The sequence below is a fragment of the Canis lupus genome, chromosome 3 (assembly GCF_048164855.1).
Source record: "Canis lupus baileyi chromosome 3, mCanLup2.hap1, whole genome shotgun sequence".
Taxonomy (NCBI): Eukaryota; Metazoa; Chordata; class Mammalia; order Carnivora; family Canidae; genus Canis; species Canis lupus.
This window is the reverse complement of record NC_132840.1, coordinates 41,449,260-41,466,496: the sequence shown is the minus strand read 5'-3', so window position 1 is coordinate 41,466,496 and position 17,237 is coordinate 41,449,260. Positions and strand designations below refer to the sequence as shown.

At 33.3% G+C, this 17,237-nt stretch overlaps 2 protein-coding genes across 10 annotated transcripts in view; one reads left to right on the top strand and one right to left on the bottom strand.

The window, feature by feature from the left end:
* DOCK7 (dedicator of cytokinesis 7) overlaps nucleotides 1–17,237 on the top strand; it is a 219,588-nt gene that overhangs the window by 90,498 nt on the left and 111,853 nt on the right. The gene's annotated exons all lie outside the window — the stretch shown is intronic.
* ANGPTL3 (angiopoietin like 3) lies at nucleotides 1,123–8,734 on the bottom strand. The gene is made up of 7 exons (XM_072820521.1): nucleotides 8,178–8,734; nucleotides 7,109–7,219; nucleotides 4,345–4,456; nucleotides 3,226–3,339; nucleotides 2,526–2,621; nucleotides 1,715–1,981; nucleotides 1,123–1,343 (listed from the first exon to the last, which is right to left on the bottom strand). The coding sequence occupies exons 1-7, from the start codon at nucleotides 8,670–8,672 to the stop codon at nucleotides 1,159–1,161; spliced, it is 1,380 nt and encodes a 459-aa protein (XP_072676622.1). The 5' UTR covers nucleotides 8,673–8,734; the 3' UTR covers nucleotides 1,123–1,158.

Genomic DNA, 17,237 nt, shown 5'->3' with positions numbered 1-17,237 from the left:
TTCAACCACTGAGCCACCCAGGCATCCCAAACTTATTTTCCAAAAATAAATACGGACAAATGATACTATGGTCAAAAGATTTGCATCTAGTAATCCTTGAGGATTAGAATTTAAATTATTTAACTTAGAAATAACATAATCATAATTCTATTACATGTCACTAAAAAACTATAAGAACTTAAATTTCTGTAGTTTTAGGGACTGAAATCTTTATTGAATTTGAAAATGTACATACACATCTGTCAGGCTATTTAAACATTAAGTAACTTGTTAGGATTTTTCCTTTTGATAACCTACACATAAGTATTAGACTCTACCATGTCCGGGGGAATAAATTATTAAATTTTAAGTTGACCCACAAATACATTCATTCTTATTATATTCTGACAAGATCCCTTTAAAATCGTTTTCACAGTATTTAGTGTTAAAATATATAAAATGTATACAGTATATAGATAAGTTAACAAATATGTTGATACAGTGATTCTTGATATAAAGTCAATATGACCTAGTAATCATGATCTACTGCATTTAAGACAGTTAACCTATTTCAGTGCAGTGTTTTATCCTGCTTCATTTGACTTCATAAATGAAGCATACCAGATATTTATTTCAGGTTATTTGGTAGCAAAATGAAGCATCAATTTTAAAATTAGTATTACAGATTTTCATATGTACTCTGAAATGACTGAATTTTAATTTTGAAATTAATAATATTACAGCATTTAAAAACTATACAATTAACAGTCTTTTATGTTTATTTAAATTCAGAATTTTAGCAAGAAAATTAATTTTTTAAACTGAGGAAGTTGTAAAATTAGCCTACATGATGACTCTTTAAACATCCTTAGAAGTTTTTTATTAAAAAAAAAATAGACTTAAAAATTCACCCATTGGGTAAAGTTTAGATCGTGACTTCATAAAATTGATTCTCACATGACAAAATATTTGAGTAAATGATATCAGAAGAATTTTGCTTGGGAAAGATAACTGGTGTTCTTTGAGGTAATTTTTCAATATGCTTACTTTTTAAATTGATAGTGACTTTAAAATAAAGAATCTATTTCTAAAATCTTCTATTAGGAATTTAATACCAGAATATTAAACCACAGTAACTTCAAATGAGTTTAATTTGTTGGTTTTTTAATTTGTTTCAGCTCATTCAGAGCTTTCTGAATCTATTGGATGGATCAACATTTTCGTTGATTTGATAGAGTATAACCTTCCATTTTGAGACTTCCAGTATAATCCTCTTCTTCTCTCTGGCTTAGTTTTGGCTCTTTGCTTGTTATATTTACCATTTAGGTTGTTTTCCCCACAAACATTGTGCCACCACCAGCCTCCTAAAGAAGATAGATATGGAATTTAATGAATACAGACTCATGTAGTTACTGTTATTATATTTCCCAATGAGTACATCTTCACTTCTTACAAATATGACAGTATTGTATGCATTTGCATGTATCCCATTTTTGAATAATCTGTATAAGTCCTCTGTATATCACCCAAAATAAAATATCTGAGAAAGTTATAGGTAAAATACCTAGTTGAACTAGAATGAAATTAATAGTTATATTAAGAGATTTTTACCTACAGAGAAAATGCTTATTTGGGATTCAGTTTTTAAAGAGTTGATACTGTATAGCTTAGCTAATAGTTTGGGAAGGTATTTTGTAGATATGAAAATGAAGTACTGATGTTAGGAAAAGGATACCTGAATAACTTTCTGGACAGTTGACATGTCCTTTTGCCTTGTGATCCCAAGTAGAAAACACCAAATCTTTGTGTTCTGGGAGTGCATTGAGAATATTGCCAGTAATTTCAACAAGGTGTAATGTATAGTTGGTCTCATGATTTCCCAAGTGAAAGAAATATTCAATATAATGCTTGTTGTCATTCCAGTCTTCTAGTTCAATTCGCAAAATGTAATTAGATTGCTTTACTATGGAATATATCTTCTCTAGACCCAACCAAAATTCTCCTGAAAAGAAAATAAAAATCTGTGGGTTGTTAATTTTAAATCACATTTTCTACAGTGTACACTTATAATACTTAAACAATTAAGATTTAAACATTTATTAATACTGTACATCTCAGTTTCTTTGTTCCTTCTACCTTCCAAGTAATTAGTATCTAAAATGTTATAAAAGAAAGTGGTGTTAAGGATGGTTTTCTTTATAGTTCATTCATAGTACTTACCACTTAGCAGAGCTTTTAGTCATAATTGTCTTTAATGATTATAATTATAATTAGAAGCCATTAAATTAAATTGTGATACACATGCTTAAGAATGGACATGACATGACATGAAATTGTGATAAGTATAATTCAAATAGATGGCTTGTAATAAGTGTAAATTACTAACAGATATGTAATTATTTGTCAGTAAGTCCTATGAAGGCCGGGACTATTATTCATTCATTGTTGCATTCCTAATGCCCAATTCGAAATAGATTCCTAGTAAATACTTTTAAGTTCACAAGTGAATGAATGAATGAATGAATGAATGAATGAAGTCACCTTACCGTCAAGCCTCCCAAAACCATATCTGTAGTTTTCCCAAGTTTCATTGAAGTTTTGTGATCCATCTATTCGGTGTTGAATTAATGTCCATGAGCTACCTGTATATCATGAACAAAATTGTGTATTTTAAGTAGATTGGTGTGACAAAATATGGTTTTCTTTTTTGTTTTTTAATTTTATTTATTTGAGAGAGAGAGCATGTGCACCCAAGCAGAGGGAGAAAGAGACTCTCCACTGAGCAAGGAGCCCAACATGGGGCTTAATGTGGGGCTCTATCCCAGGACTCTGGGATCATGACCTGATCCAAAGGCAGACTTTTAACCGACTGAGCCTCTTAGGTGGCCCAAAATATTGTTTTCTTGTTTTGATTTTAACTGGTGGCTATGTAATATAGCTATTAATATTGTTATGGTAATACCATTTTATTATTTATTATGGTCTCAAGAAATTAATTAAAGGGCAACTAATGAATCTATCTTAATAAACTTATTAATAATAGTAATTTCAGTTTATATTCTGGAAAAAGATGGAGAATATTGAATACATGCATTGGTAAATACAAAAATAAATAGAAGTACTATAAGCCACTTATAACTACTTATGTTACTTATATTTCATTTTATATGTATTCAGAACAAAGATAATAGGATTTAGTCTTACTAATAGGCAGTGAATAACCTGAGCTCTTCAGGCTGGTTTTACCTGATTTAACATCACAGTAGACATTAAAAACTTGAGAGTTGCTGGGTCTAATGGAATAGATGCCACTTGTATGTTCGCCTCTGTTATATATGGTGGTACAATTAGCAGGAATGTCTAGAATCAAGAAAGTGTTATTACATGAGATACAGTAATAAGAATGGTATCTTTAGAGCTTGAGCTTTTACTTGACATTTTATGGAATTGTGTTGAATGTAGCCTTTAGCCTTTTTCAGTAATGTATTACCAAGAAAGTACTTTATGCTGAAGCAGATACATTAGATTGTATATTATGCAAACAGTATTAAAATGGTTATGACTAAACTGATTTCTTTTTAGGAAAAGTGACAAAATGAGAATTTTAGACATATTTTTGTGAGATATAGGAAATGTAATACCGCATATGAGACATTATTATAGTGCTTGGTGTATAGCACTTCAACAGATATATGTGGATATAGTGAACATACACGAAGGAAACTTACAGAGACCTTTTGTGTGTGTGTATGAATTACATCAAAGTAAATGTGTTCTGAAAGCATCATTTTATTAAAGTTCAGTTGGGAATGGAGATTTTGTTCTTTCATTTTTGTGTTTCTTTTTTTTATGAAAATTTTCAGCAGGAAAGTAGAAACATTGGAGAGAACTTCATAGTCTTTCCATCTGTATTCAGCACTTGTTAATCTTTTGCCAATTTTGCTTCATAAATATACAGGTACACAAATATATTCTGTGCTATTTGAAAGTAATTTGTAAACATCATGACCCTTAATTCCTTAAATATTTCAGCTTGTATCTCATAAATATATTATTTTCATACATGAGTATAAAACCATTATTACATATAAAAATTTTAAAATAATACCATCTCTAAAATCAAGTCTACATCTGTATTTTCCTGATTGTCTTAAGAATGTGTTTTATATGGCTGAAAAAATAAAAAATAAAAAAACCTGCCAGGATCCAATTTAGGTTGACATGTTGTATTGGTGGATTTGTCTCTTTACTCTCTCTTAGTTTAAGAACAGGCTCTAAGAATAGCAATTTTTAACGGGAATGTCTAAGATAGTAGAAAAATTTGATAATATACCTTCAAGAACGAAACACAACAAATTAACTTACCATTATGTTCTACATTTTTTGTTTCATTCAAGTGAAGAAAGGGGGTAGTTCTTGGTGCTCTTGGTTTAGAAGAAAGAGAATTTTCTGTGGATTCTTGAATAACATTTCTTAGCTGATGAAAGAATATAAGTTTTCTTTTAAAAATGGTGCAGAATTACAATTAGGGGAATCTGAGGGAGGATATCAAAAGTATAACTTATATGTGTCTTTAAGTTCATAATCAGGCACACTAATGAGTTTGGAAAAACTATAGAAAGAAAGAGAGCAAAGCACAAACCAGAAATTGGTCAAAAAGCCAGCCAGACCAAAGGTAAAGACTTTGCTTAGCATTTTTAAATACGTTCTGTTTAGATATATGAATAGAATATGTATTCTGTGCTGTTATAGGCAGATTTTAAGCTTAATTAAATCTCAGTTGTAGGCCTTATTGATTAATTCTCAGACCTGCCTTAAAGACCTAGCATATACTTTGAACAAAGCTGCTTTCTTAATAGGTTTTTGGAATGTAAATGTTACCTGTAGAAGTATTAAATTGGCAGGCTTATTTGCTTACTTTCAATACATTCAATATTTCATTGCTAGTTTTTGCAATAATGGTTTATTTTTATGGAAAGTGTGCTGGGTTTGCAATTTATTGACTGATAGCTTTTGTATTAACAGACTGAGAAAAACAGATTATATAATATCTTACTAGTGTTTTTTAATGTTGGCATTTCCTGTGACCTTATTCATAAGGATCTATTGCAGAGTTCATTTACTGGATATTAGCCTTTTCTCCTAAGTAACTATGTAATATGAAAGGCACTTAACTTACAGAGTTTTGGAATCTTATTTGAAATTTGAGGAAATTGGATTAGATGCTCTAAGGCTTCTTCAAACTCAGATATTCATTGTTTTGAATACTTCATACATTTTATTATTAGACAAGATGTGTATCATTTGATAGTAGTGACATTTTGCTTTTGTAAGTAGGCTCATTTAACCATAATAGAAGATGTAAGAAAAATGAATTTAGAAAAATAATGTAATGAGGGAATTATGGAAATAAAAATTAATTGGCAAAAAATCCTTTTGGATAATTAGCAAAAATAATAAAATAACCTACTAAACTATGATTCACAGCAAAAATAACTTGAAATTATGAGTCATAAAATTTCTTAAACATATAATAATATGTTTATTAAGTGGAAATTGTTTTATTATTCTTGGCAACTATTTTTTTAAATAACTTTCTCCAAATTTGTATTGTTTTTGGAACGGTCTGGAGTGCTGTTTCATAGTATTAATAATTTAATATTTCTGAAATTTTTAGGTTCTCACATATAGTTTTTTCTAAATAGGTATCTCCCTCATCTAGCCAGCTGTTTACATTGTAGATTAATTCTACTATTGGGTATTGGACATTAATTACCAGGCACACAGTTTCTAATACTACTAATAATAGCAAGCTTTTATTGACTTCTTTGTGTTGAATGTGATATTAACCTTATTAATTCAATTTATATTTATTGAATTCCTACTGTGTGCAGACAGTATTTTATATTCTGGACCAATAGCAATGAAAATGAAGAAAATCCCGGTTCTAGTGAAGGGACAGACAAAATAAATAACTAAAATTTTATATTATGTGAAAAAAAGATAAGTGTAAAGGGAAAAAGAGTAATAAAGGACGTAACAGGGATCCCTGGGTGGCGCAGCGGTTTGGCGCCTGCCTTTGGCCCAGGGCACGATCCTGGAGACCCGGGATCGAATCCCACGTCGGGCTCCCGGTGCATGGAGCCTGCTTCTCCCTCTACCTGTGTCTCTGCCTCTCTCTCTGTGAGACTATCATAAATAAATAAAAATTAAAAAAAAAAAAAAAAAGGACGTAACAGGTTTGGGGATTGTAATTTTTGATTAAGTGACTTAGTAAGGCTTCACTGAGAATTTTACATTTGACAGAGATCTAAAGGAAATGAGAGTGGGCCATGCAGATACCAGGGAGAAGAGCATTATTATCCTGGAAGATAGAGGGAACAGGGGAAAGGTCCTGAGACAACAGCATGTTTGATATATTTGAGTAACTTGGAAGAGTTACCCCAGTATGACTAGAGTTGTAGAGATGAAGTCAGAGAGGTAAGAGTCATCTGGGGTCTTATGGACACTGCAAGTGAGATGGGAAACCATTGTATGGTTTTGAACAAAGAGAGACTTGATCTAATTTTGACTTTTTAAAGTTTTTTTTTTTTTTAAGATTTTATTTATTTATTAGAGGTGGGGGGGAACATGAGCAGCAGTAGGGGCCATGGGAGAAACAGACTCTCCACTGAGCAAGGAGCCCAATATGGGGCTCAATCCCAAGACCCTTAGATCACAACCTGAGCTTAACTGACTGAGCCATCCAGGTGCCCCTAACTTTGACTTTTGGTAGAATCATATTGAAGATACACTTTACATGCTGTTAATTTTTTTTCTCACAAAAATTATTTTGGAAAATAAAATAAAATAAATTATTTTGGTTCTGTTGTTTTCTTCATAGAATAAGTGAGGAAACTGAGAGACAGAGGGATTAAGTAATTTATTTAAGGTCACAGAAAAGTTTTAGAGCCCAGATTCAAACCCAGGTATTTTTTAGCTTCAGGGTTTGCAGTCATAACAATCATGCCAATGTGATCTGTTTACTCATTATCCAACTATAAGTTTTAAAAACAAGTTTAGGGTCTAATATTTTCATAAACCTATTAGATTTTATTGAAAAGATTAGACATATTAAATATTGACTTACCTGGTTTTCTATTTCTTTTATTTGACTATGCTGTTGGTTTAATTGTCTATATTGTTCCTCCACAGTCTGGAGAAGGTCTTTGATGCTATTATCTTGCTGTTCTACAAAAGTCTGTACATAGATGGTAGGGTGGTTAGAGGTTTCTGTCTTTTGTTTTTCTTTTTTCTTTTTTTTGTTAAATTAGACTTTTTTATTTTTTATAACACTATTACAATCTAAGCTTTTAAAACTAATAGTGGATTGGATAACTAAATATTGGCAACCTTTTTCACTTATGCTCCTTTCAAATCCTTTTGTCCTTATGTTTTAAAATGTACCATCTCTAAAATCTGATTTCTTGAATTTCAAAGTACTTCAGTTAAATGGAAAAAACAACAGTATTTTAATAAGAATTAATCTTTACCATTTACATATTACTTTTCCCATTTAATTTTAATTATTTTAATTTTAATTTTAAGACTTTTATCCATTTAATTTTATTTTTTAAAACTTTTATCCATTTAGTTTTAATTTTTCTTTTTTAACATTTATCCATTTTAAACATGGGAGGAGGGTTTCAAATTATATTCCTTTAACTTTTTACTTGCCTCCAGTGATTTGCAATACTGTAAGAATTTAGTGTTCTAAATTTTACTAATTGATTTGTAATTTTCATCTCAAATGTGAAGCTGTTTTTAAATATAATGTTAGGGAATCGTAAAAACCAATTTGAGGGATCCCTGGGTGGCGCAGCGGTTTGGCGCCTGCCTTTGGCCCAGGGCTCGATCCTGGAGACCCGGGATCGAATCCCACGTTGGGCTCCCGGTGCATGGAGCCTGCTTCTCCCTTTGCCTATGTCTCTGCCTCTTTCTCTTTCTCTCTCTGTGACCATCATAAATAAAAAAACAAAAAACAAAAAAAAAAACAATTGGAAATTAGAATGGGAAATTTTCTTTCCTAGAGGCTTTTTTTTTCCCCTGAGAAAAGTATAGTATTTCAAAGATTTAATAAAGTAGCATGTCTTAAAATATTTTTAAAAAAAGATCCACATTGAAAACAGAACCATGAACCCTCTTTGATTTCTACTTACTTTAAGTGAAGTTACTTCTGGGTGTTCCTGAATTTCAGGTTGATTTTTAATTAAACTGGTTAATTGCTTCTCCAAATATCTCACTTTTTGTTGAAGTAGAATTTTTTCTTCTAGAAGGCTTTCAACTTTTGAGTTGAGTTCAAGTGACATATTCTTCACTTCTTCATTCTTGACTTGCAATTTGGATGTAGTTCTTCTAAGTTCCTTCTCTTCTTCTTTGATTTCATTGGTTTGCAGTGATAAGTCATAAAAAGACTGATCAAATATGTTGAGTTTTTGAAATATGTCATTAATTTGTCCCTTAGTCTTATGGACAAAGTCTTTGAGACCATGTCCTAACTGAAGGAGACCATTGGCTAAAATTTTTACATCATCTAACATAGCAAATCTTGACTTTGGCTCTGGAGATACAGAATCATATGATGAATAGTCTCGGTCAATTTTGGAAGAAATAACTAAAGGAATGATAAAAAGAAAGAGCTTAATTGTGTACATTTTTATCCTAATTACTCAACTAATTTTCTCCTGTAAGCAGAGCCAGACTTCTAAACTCTATATATACCACTATTTGCCACATGAACAGTAAGGTTGGCAGGTGAATATAGTTAATTATTAAACTGTGTAAACTTGTACCAATGTAACCTTCTACATTGAGTTAGATCAATGCTAAATGAAATCAAAGAAATGAGCAATTAACTTACTGGGTCATATCTAATTGTTGCTGTATTTTGCAATGTTATAAACTTCAGTTTTAGAGTTGTGAGAACTACTTGTTTTTAATAGCTTATTTTAATTTCTCATGATTTTAAAAAGAGATATACAATTTAACTCTTTTGATTGGCAAATTCACATTAAGGTTAAGGAAAATTAATGAACTAAGTGCTTTCCCAAATTGTATTTTAGTTATTTGGAAAGAGCAACCTATTCCCAGAAATGGTTTCTCTGTGAAGCCTTCCACCACTTCTTCAAGTGGTATTAATGGCCCTCAATTCTGCATTCCCATGATACTCTATATAAGCTAACATATGGTTATATATTCCTTATTATTTATTAGTATGTCTTTTTGCTTCAGATGATCTTTCCTAACCATATTTGTATATTATCACAAATCTCATACATTAAAGACATTTCACTCCCTTTCTCTGTTAATATAGAGTCTGTGTCTATGTTCTAACCTCTTTCCCATGTACCCACTGAAAGACCAATAGATTAGGTGATCTTCTAAGATTATGTCAGAATTATATACTTCCAATGGCTGAAACAATTTGCCTGTTATAAGTTTCTTTGAATTTTGTCAGTTTGGTAATACACATTTAACAAAACCCAACAAATTACTAGTATGTTCAAATGTAAATGTTCTACTGTGCTTCTAACTTAGTGTTAAAAGGAAAAATACTAAATACTTCAGTTATATTATAGCTGATTATCCTTTTTTTTTTTTAAGTGAGAGCGTATGCATGCACGTGTGCAATGGAATAGCAGGGGCAGAGGGAGAAGGAGATCAAATCTTAAGCAGGCTCCACACCCAGTGCAGAGCCCCACACAAGCCTGGATCTCACAACCCTGAGATCATGACCCAAGTGGAAAACAAGAGTCTGAGGCTTAACTGAATGAGCCACTCAGCTGTCCCTGATTATCCTCCTTGAGTGCTCATTGAGAACATTTTGAGGAAAAATCCTTTAAAAATGCCTTATCTTGATTAATTAATGTAGTAAAATTGTTAAGAGTGTGGGCTTTGGAATCAGAATCAATGTTATCTGTATAACAGCCCATACTCTGTCCAAGAACCACATCTAGCTGTCTGGCTTTGGAGAAGTTACTTACCTTCACATACTTTCAGTCTTCTCATCTGTAAGTTGAGGTAGTTATAGTACATACTTAATAGGATTATGGGAATTATAAGAAATGATATGTGTAGAGCACTTAGAACAGTGTCTGGCAAATAGGAAGTACTCAAAATTAGTTATTATATCACATATAAATGACCTTTGAACATTTGTGTGTGTGTAATCAGGCCTATCTGAAAAAAATTTAAATAGAGTTCATATTTTTTTTTTGCAAAGAGAAAAGCTTTAGCATAATGAATTTTAGTTTAAATTGTAAGCTGTCAAACAAAACTTTATAAAATGAACCATTTCCAAATTTTTGCTCTTAGAAATGCCTTCTCATGGCGTAAAATAGAGACCCTTTCCTTTGATGATTTAGGGTAAGGGCTTTTGGATTTAATAGCTACAGTTGGTAGTATACCATAGTGGTTAGGAGTAGGATTCTGGAGAGAGGTAGGCTGACTTAGAATCCTGGCTGTCCCATTCTTCAGCTCTGTAACTCTTGGTCAAATTAGTTTTTCCATACCTCTGTTTTCTCATCTGTCAAGTGAAGGTAATACCTACTTTATAGGATTGTATGAAGATAAGAATTAAATTTTTTAAAGCACAGAACACTGGTGTAAAGTAAATAATCATAATTTCTTAGTTACTTTTTGTTAATTAGAAATAATCAATGCATTTATGCCCATACTATAATATTTTATTGGTAAATATTGTATCTCATTTTAGATGATATAAGTTGTGTAATTTTGATGAAATCCAGGTTTTCTGCATTTTGGTGTCTTGGACCTTGGTAGGTATAAGGAATTATATCTTTTGTTTAGCCTATTTTAAGTGCCTATATACAGAACCATATAAATATTTCTGTTTGTAAGAGAAATAAAGAATCCAAATAAATAAAAATATATAGATACTTCCACTAATAAAGAAGAAAAACAACAAAAATTCTTATTCTTCATTTTCATCTTACCCTCAAAACTGTTAAATGTTATAGAAGTTAAAAAGTATATAGAACTAGTGAAGAAATTTGAATTTTCTCCCTTATTTTTAAAAGGAAAAGTGTTGTGGTCATTGGTCATGAAGGGCATATTTCGAAACTTTTCTTAACTAAACTGTCTACTTTTCTGGCTTCAAACTATTGACCCTGATGTTTCATCCACCCTCTAGTTGAGGGGAGACTGAAATGGGCCAACTTCTCTCTGTTGCACTATAAGCTGTTTATGGGCAATACCTGTATCTATTTTTAATTTGTATCCTTTATAGTCCTTTATATAGTAAAATGCCATATATGTTTGAGAAACAATATAAATATATTGAATGAAAAAGAGAATGATAAATAATAACATGCAAATTTTATACCTAGAAAATTTGCATCTAGTAAATGTTTAACCTGTTTTGATATAGGAGGTTCTTTTTGAGAAAGGAATTTGAAAAGTGTTTTGAATTTGCCCCTTCGAGTGCCTAAAAGTAACTGAACACTAATACCAAAGACAGGCTTATTAAGTAATTTCTTTCCATTTTGGTTACTGTATTAAAATATTAACACTTTCTGTACAATTGATATGATTTCTTATGTGTGACACTAACAGATAGATTAAAGGCAATAGTGTTACATATTCTTGGTTTTTATTATATTGTCTCTAGGTAGAAATAACTGGATAACTTTTTTTCTTAGATTAGTTTGACATGTTACTGCATATACTTAAAATAAATAAATTGCCTGATCATGAGCTGTAGAATACCAACATGGCATGTAATGAATACAGTAAGGGTGTAAGTGATTTTATATCTGCCTTTTAATGCCTCCTGTTTGACTATACATCGTCAGAGGTGGAATCTAATCTTTGCTTGAACTTGTGCCTATTTAAATAGAACCCTAATCAAATATAACCAGTAATGTTATGAAAGTTAAAAATTTTTGTGCCAAAGAAAATAAGAAACTAAAAATTGGGCCCTAATCTAGGGATTAGTTCTTAGTTTCTAAGAACTAATATCCAAAATATTTTAGCTACATAGAATTTTAGGACATTTAGAAGTCTTGTTTAAGTTTCAAGCAAAGCAAAGTCCTTTGCCTTCCCTCAGGTTGTGCAATCTTCCAGAGATGTAACTTTCAAATAAAGCACAAGACATTGGGACCTTTTGAATGTAGGATTCTTTTTAATTTCTTCCTTTTAAAAATGTGATCATTAGGGCCACCTGGGTGGCTCAGCAGTTGAGCATCTGCCTTTGGATCAGGGCCTGTTCCCGGAGTCCTGGGATCAAGTCCCACATTGGGCTCCCTGCATAGAGCCTGCTTTTCCCTCTGCCTGTGTCTCTGCTTCTCTCTCCCTCTGTCTCTCTCATGAATAAATAAATAAAATATTTAAAGAAAATAACAATATGATCATTTGTCTTTAATATTTGGTAGAAAGATTCTGAAAGTAACTTCATGAGAAGGACACATTTATAAATAGAAATATTTATATTAACTAAAGTGAAGAATAATGCCAGATTCATATATTGGCTTCCCTTTCCTCTCTTTGTCCAGAACAGAAACTGTCCAATGGAAATATAGTGTGAGTTATATATGTAACAAAAAGTAAGAATTGTAACAAATGAAGTTCATTTTATTAGTACATTTTATTTAATCCAGTATATCAAAAATTATTTCAACATGTGATCAATATAAAACATTAATTAGATATTTTATATATTTTTTCATACTTAATCTTCCAAATAGAGTATGTTTCTATACTTCCAGCATATCTCAGAGTGAGTACACATCAAGTACTTAGTAGTCTGATTAGACTATTTTATTGGATACTGCAGATCCAGAAAATGAATGATCTTTGAAGTAATTAATTATTTCATGCATCTTACTTTCCCCCCCATGTTCACTATTAATAAATGTTAAATGTTAAATTTTTATGCTGAAGGTACTTATTGTGGAAACCCAGATATTTCTGAAACTTGTAAAATGTAAAAATCCTAGGGGCACTTGGGTGGCTCAGTTGGGTAAGCTACCAGCTGTTGATTTCAGCTGGGATCATGATCTCAGGGTTGTGGGATGGGGCCCCACAGGTGGCCCCATTTGGGACTCTATGCTCACTGGGGAGTCCCCTGATATTCTCTCTCTCCTTCTGCCCCTCCCCTCTGCTCATGCTCATGCTGTCTTTATCACTTAATAAATACATTAATAAATAAAATCTTAAAAAAAAACAAGAGTCATCCTGACTTTTCACTATTAACATTTTGTGGTCTATCATACTAGATTCCTTGCGTGAGTAGCTACACGTGATTCCTCATGTCAGTTATCCTTCGAAAGTATTGTGCCATTAAAAATTAAAAAAAAAAAAAAAGTATTGTGCCAGTTTACATCCCTGCCAAGAGTAATGAGAGTTTTTCTTTTCCCATGAATTTTTACCAGTGCCTTGAATGAGAAAACCAAAAGTATTAATAAATTCTTTTTCAAAATGATTTATTTGTTGTAGAGAGAGAGAATGTGCATGCATGCATGCACACCAAGGAGGGGCAGAGGAAAGGGAGAGAATCTCAAGTAGACTCTTGCTGAGCACAGAGCCTTAGGCAGAGCTTGACCCTCTGACCCTGATATCATGACCTGAGCCAAAATCAAGAGTCCAATGCTTAACTCACTGCCCCATCCAGGTGCTCCCTAAATATCAATAAATCTAATAGGCAAATGCATCTAATATCTTTCCTGGCCATCTGTTTTGTTCTCTTCATGAATTACCTGAGTGTTATGTAAGTCCCTTCCCTCCAGATTCCTCTCCCCTTTTTTGTTTGTCTCTTTCTGACTAATTGTGGGAATTATTTACATATTATGGATATTAACTCTTCATCTTATAAGTAACAAATAGTATTTTTACAGTTTGTCATTTGTCTTCCATCTATGTTTAGCTATTACCTGCTCTGCAGAGACTTTAAAATCTGTCTTTTATAATTTTTGTGGCTCATGATCAGAAATGCCTTTCTCACCTATAAAATATGGTCTTTAAAGTGTATCTAGTACTTTTATGGCTTTCTTTTTATTATTTAAACCTTTGATTATTCTGGAATTTATTTTGAGGAGGGAGCAAAATATGAATTCACATTTTTTCCCTGAATGGCTAGGTCAACACTTCATTAATCTACTTTCTCACTGCTGATTTGCAGTTCTTCTGAAGTATTATAAATGCATGATAAAGACTTATTAAGTTTATGTGGGAATTAATAGTGGAGTTGGTAGTCAAATGAAAAAGAATATGGATTCAGTTGTATGCCTTTTACCTTCAGAAACAAGTTGAGAAGCTCCTGGGTGGCTCAGTTGGTTAAGTGTCTACCTTCATCTCAGGTTATGATCCCTGGGTCCTGGGATCAAGTCCTGCATTGGGCTCCCTGTTCATTGGGGAGCCTGCTTCTCCCTCTCCATCTGTTCCTTCTCCTTCCTCTGCCTTGTGTGGACTCTCTCTCTTTCTTTCTCAAATAAATAAATGAAATCTTTATTAAAAAACAAGTTGAATTTAAAACTGGGTTATATTGGAAATCAGGTATAGATAACATTTATATCAGGTATAGGTATAGATATCATTTATAGATAATGTTTAGTTAATTTCATTTAACCTGGAATCCAAACTCCCATAAGTATTAGGTAACTAAATATTTATGTTTATTCTGTATTATTCATTCATTCAATATGAAGCACTGTTTTAAGCATTGGGAATATAGCAGTTAACTAGATAAAGTCTTTGCCCTCCTGGAGTTTGGGCTCTACTAAGGAGATACACACGCACATTTATAAAAGGAGATACAGGGCAGCCCAGGTGGCTCAGCAGTTTAGTGCTGCCTTCAGCCTGTGATCCTGGAGACCCGGGATCAAGTTCCATGTCGGGCTCCCTGCGTGGAGCCTGCTTCTCCCTCTGCCTGTATTTCTGCCTCTCTCTCTCTCTCTCTCTCTCTGTCTCTCATGAATAAATAAATAATCTTTTTTAAAAAAAGGAGATATATAAACAAAAAATAATATATAAATGAACAAGACAATTTAGGATTATTTTATTTTTTTATTTTTTTGATGCTTAGAGGGGCTTTTACTCCAGGGCAGAGATCAGGCCAGTTCAAGGTCTCAGTGTGGTGAAGAGGGTTTTGATTCACCCAGGAGAGGGCCTGGCTGTGGTTGGGGGTTGGGAGGAGGACTGCCGGGCATGGCTGTGGGGTTGCAGGCAATAGGGGGGCACTTGGGGGACTCCAGGGCTCATTCCAGCTCTGCAGTGATGCTGGTAGGGTCCAGGGCTGGTGTCTGTCCTCATGGTAGGCTCTCGGCACCATAGTAGTCTGAAGCCGGGGGTATATATGCACCGACAGTGCCTGTGGCACTGGGGGGTGGTGGCGGGGGCACGGTTCTCCAAAGCCAGCATTCTTTCGACAGGAAGTTATCAAGGTCTTCTTTGCTTCAGAACAGGTGAGGGGAGAGATCTATTTCAGCAGCTGTGACCAGATTGTTTTATTTTAAGCAGATTGTTTAAGAGATGTGAATGGAATAACCAAGGGAGGCATGTAAAGGGGGGAGGTAAAGATTAGGTTTTCTGAGACTTGAAAGATGTGGAGAGTCCGATCATGTCCATGTCCACAAAACGTAGACAGTTGTAAGATGGTGGAGAGCTTCTGAGGGATGGGGGAAAGCATAGTGTGTTTTGCTTTTCTGTGTGTTCTGTACATCTATACTACTTACAGTTTTTTAAAAAATATTTTATTTATTTATTCATGAGAGAGAGAGAGAGAGAGAAGCAGAGTCACAAGCAGAGGAAGTAGGCTCCCTTGGAGGATCCCGATGGGGGACTTAATCCCAGGATGCTGGGATCACGCCCTGAGCCAAAGGCAGATGCTCAACGACTGAGCTACCCAGGCGTCCCTGTCTTAGCTGGATTCTTTTCATGAGTGTTTAATCAAACTCAAACCTACCCAATCTTACAAAGCTTACAAAATCCCCATATTCTGTTTCCAACTATTGTATGATCTTTCTCTTCTTTACAGCTACACTTTTCAGAATTTCAGTGATTTCATTTTCTTAACGACCACCTGCTCTTGGGACTTTTGGGTTACTCAGCAGTTGAGCATCTGCCCTCAGCCCAGGGCATGATCCTGGAGTCCCGGGATGGAGTCCCACGTTGGGCTCCCTGCATGGAGCCTGCTTCTCCCTCTGCCTGTATCTCTGCCCCTCTCTCTCTCTCTCTCTCTCTCAAGAATAAATAAATAAAATCTTAAAAAAAACAAAAAACAAAAAACCAACTACCTGGTCTTGAACCTACTTTTATGTGTTTTCAGTCTGATCTTATCAGTGCCTTTCATATTGCTAAGTTCAGTTGAATTTTTCAATTCTTACCTCATTTGATCCCTGAGTGGTTTTTGACATTTAATTATTCAATTCTTTTTTTTTTTTTTTTTCTTTAAGTAGGCCCTACCTAATGTGGAATGCTGTGTGGGATGGAACTTTTTGTTAATTATTTTCCATTTGTTTTGTAGTTTATCTCTGTTCCTTTATTTTCTCTCTCCTTTACTTTGTGGGTTGATGACTTTCTTTAATAGTATGCTTTAGTATGCTTAATAGTATGCTTAGGTTTCTTTACCTTTTGTGTATCCACTCTAGGTTTTTGCTTTGTGGATATCTTGAGACTTGCATATAACAACTTCTTTCTAGAACAGTGCATTTTAAATCAACAACAACTTGGTGTGATCCAATTTTAAAGTTCTTATTTTTATTCCCCTTTCCCATATTTTATGTTTTTGATGTTAAATTTTACATCTTTTTATCTTCTGTATTCCTTAATTATTATAGTTACTTTTACTGCTTTTGTCTTTTAACCTTCATACTAGCATTGTAAGTGATTAATCTGCTCCTTTTAGTATATATTTACCTTTCCAGTAAGATTTATTCTTTCATGTTTTCTTTTTACAAATTTGTACTCTTTTCAACTTAAAGAACTCTCTTTAATAGCCCTTGTAAGGCCAGTTTAGTGATGATAAGCTGTTTTAGCTTTTGCTTGTCTTGAAGACTCCCTCTCTACTTTACTTCTGAATGATAACTTTGCTGGATAGAGTTTCCTTGGCCGGAAGTTTTTTCTGTCAGAGCTTTAAACATATCTTGCCACTGTCTTCTGTCCTGCAGAGTTTATGCTGAACCGTCTCCTGATAGTCTTAATGGGTTCTCCTGGGTGTAACAAGTTGTTTTTTTCTTCCTGTTTTTAGGATTCTCAACTTCTTT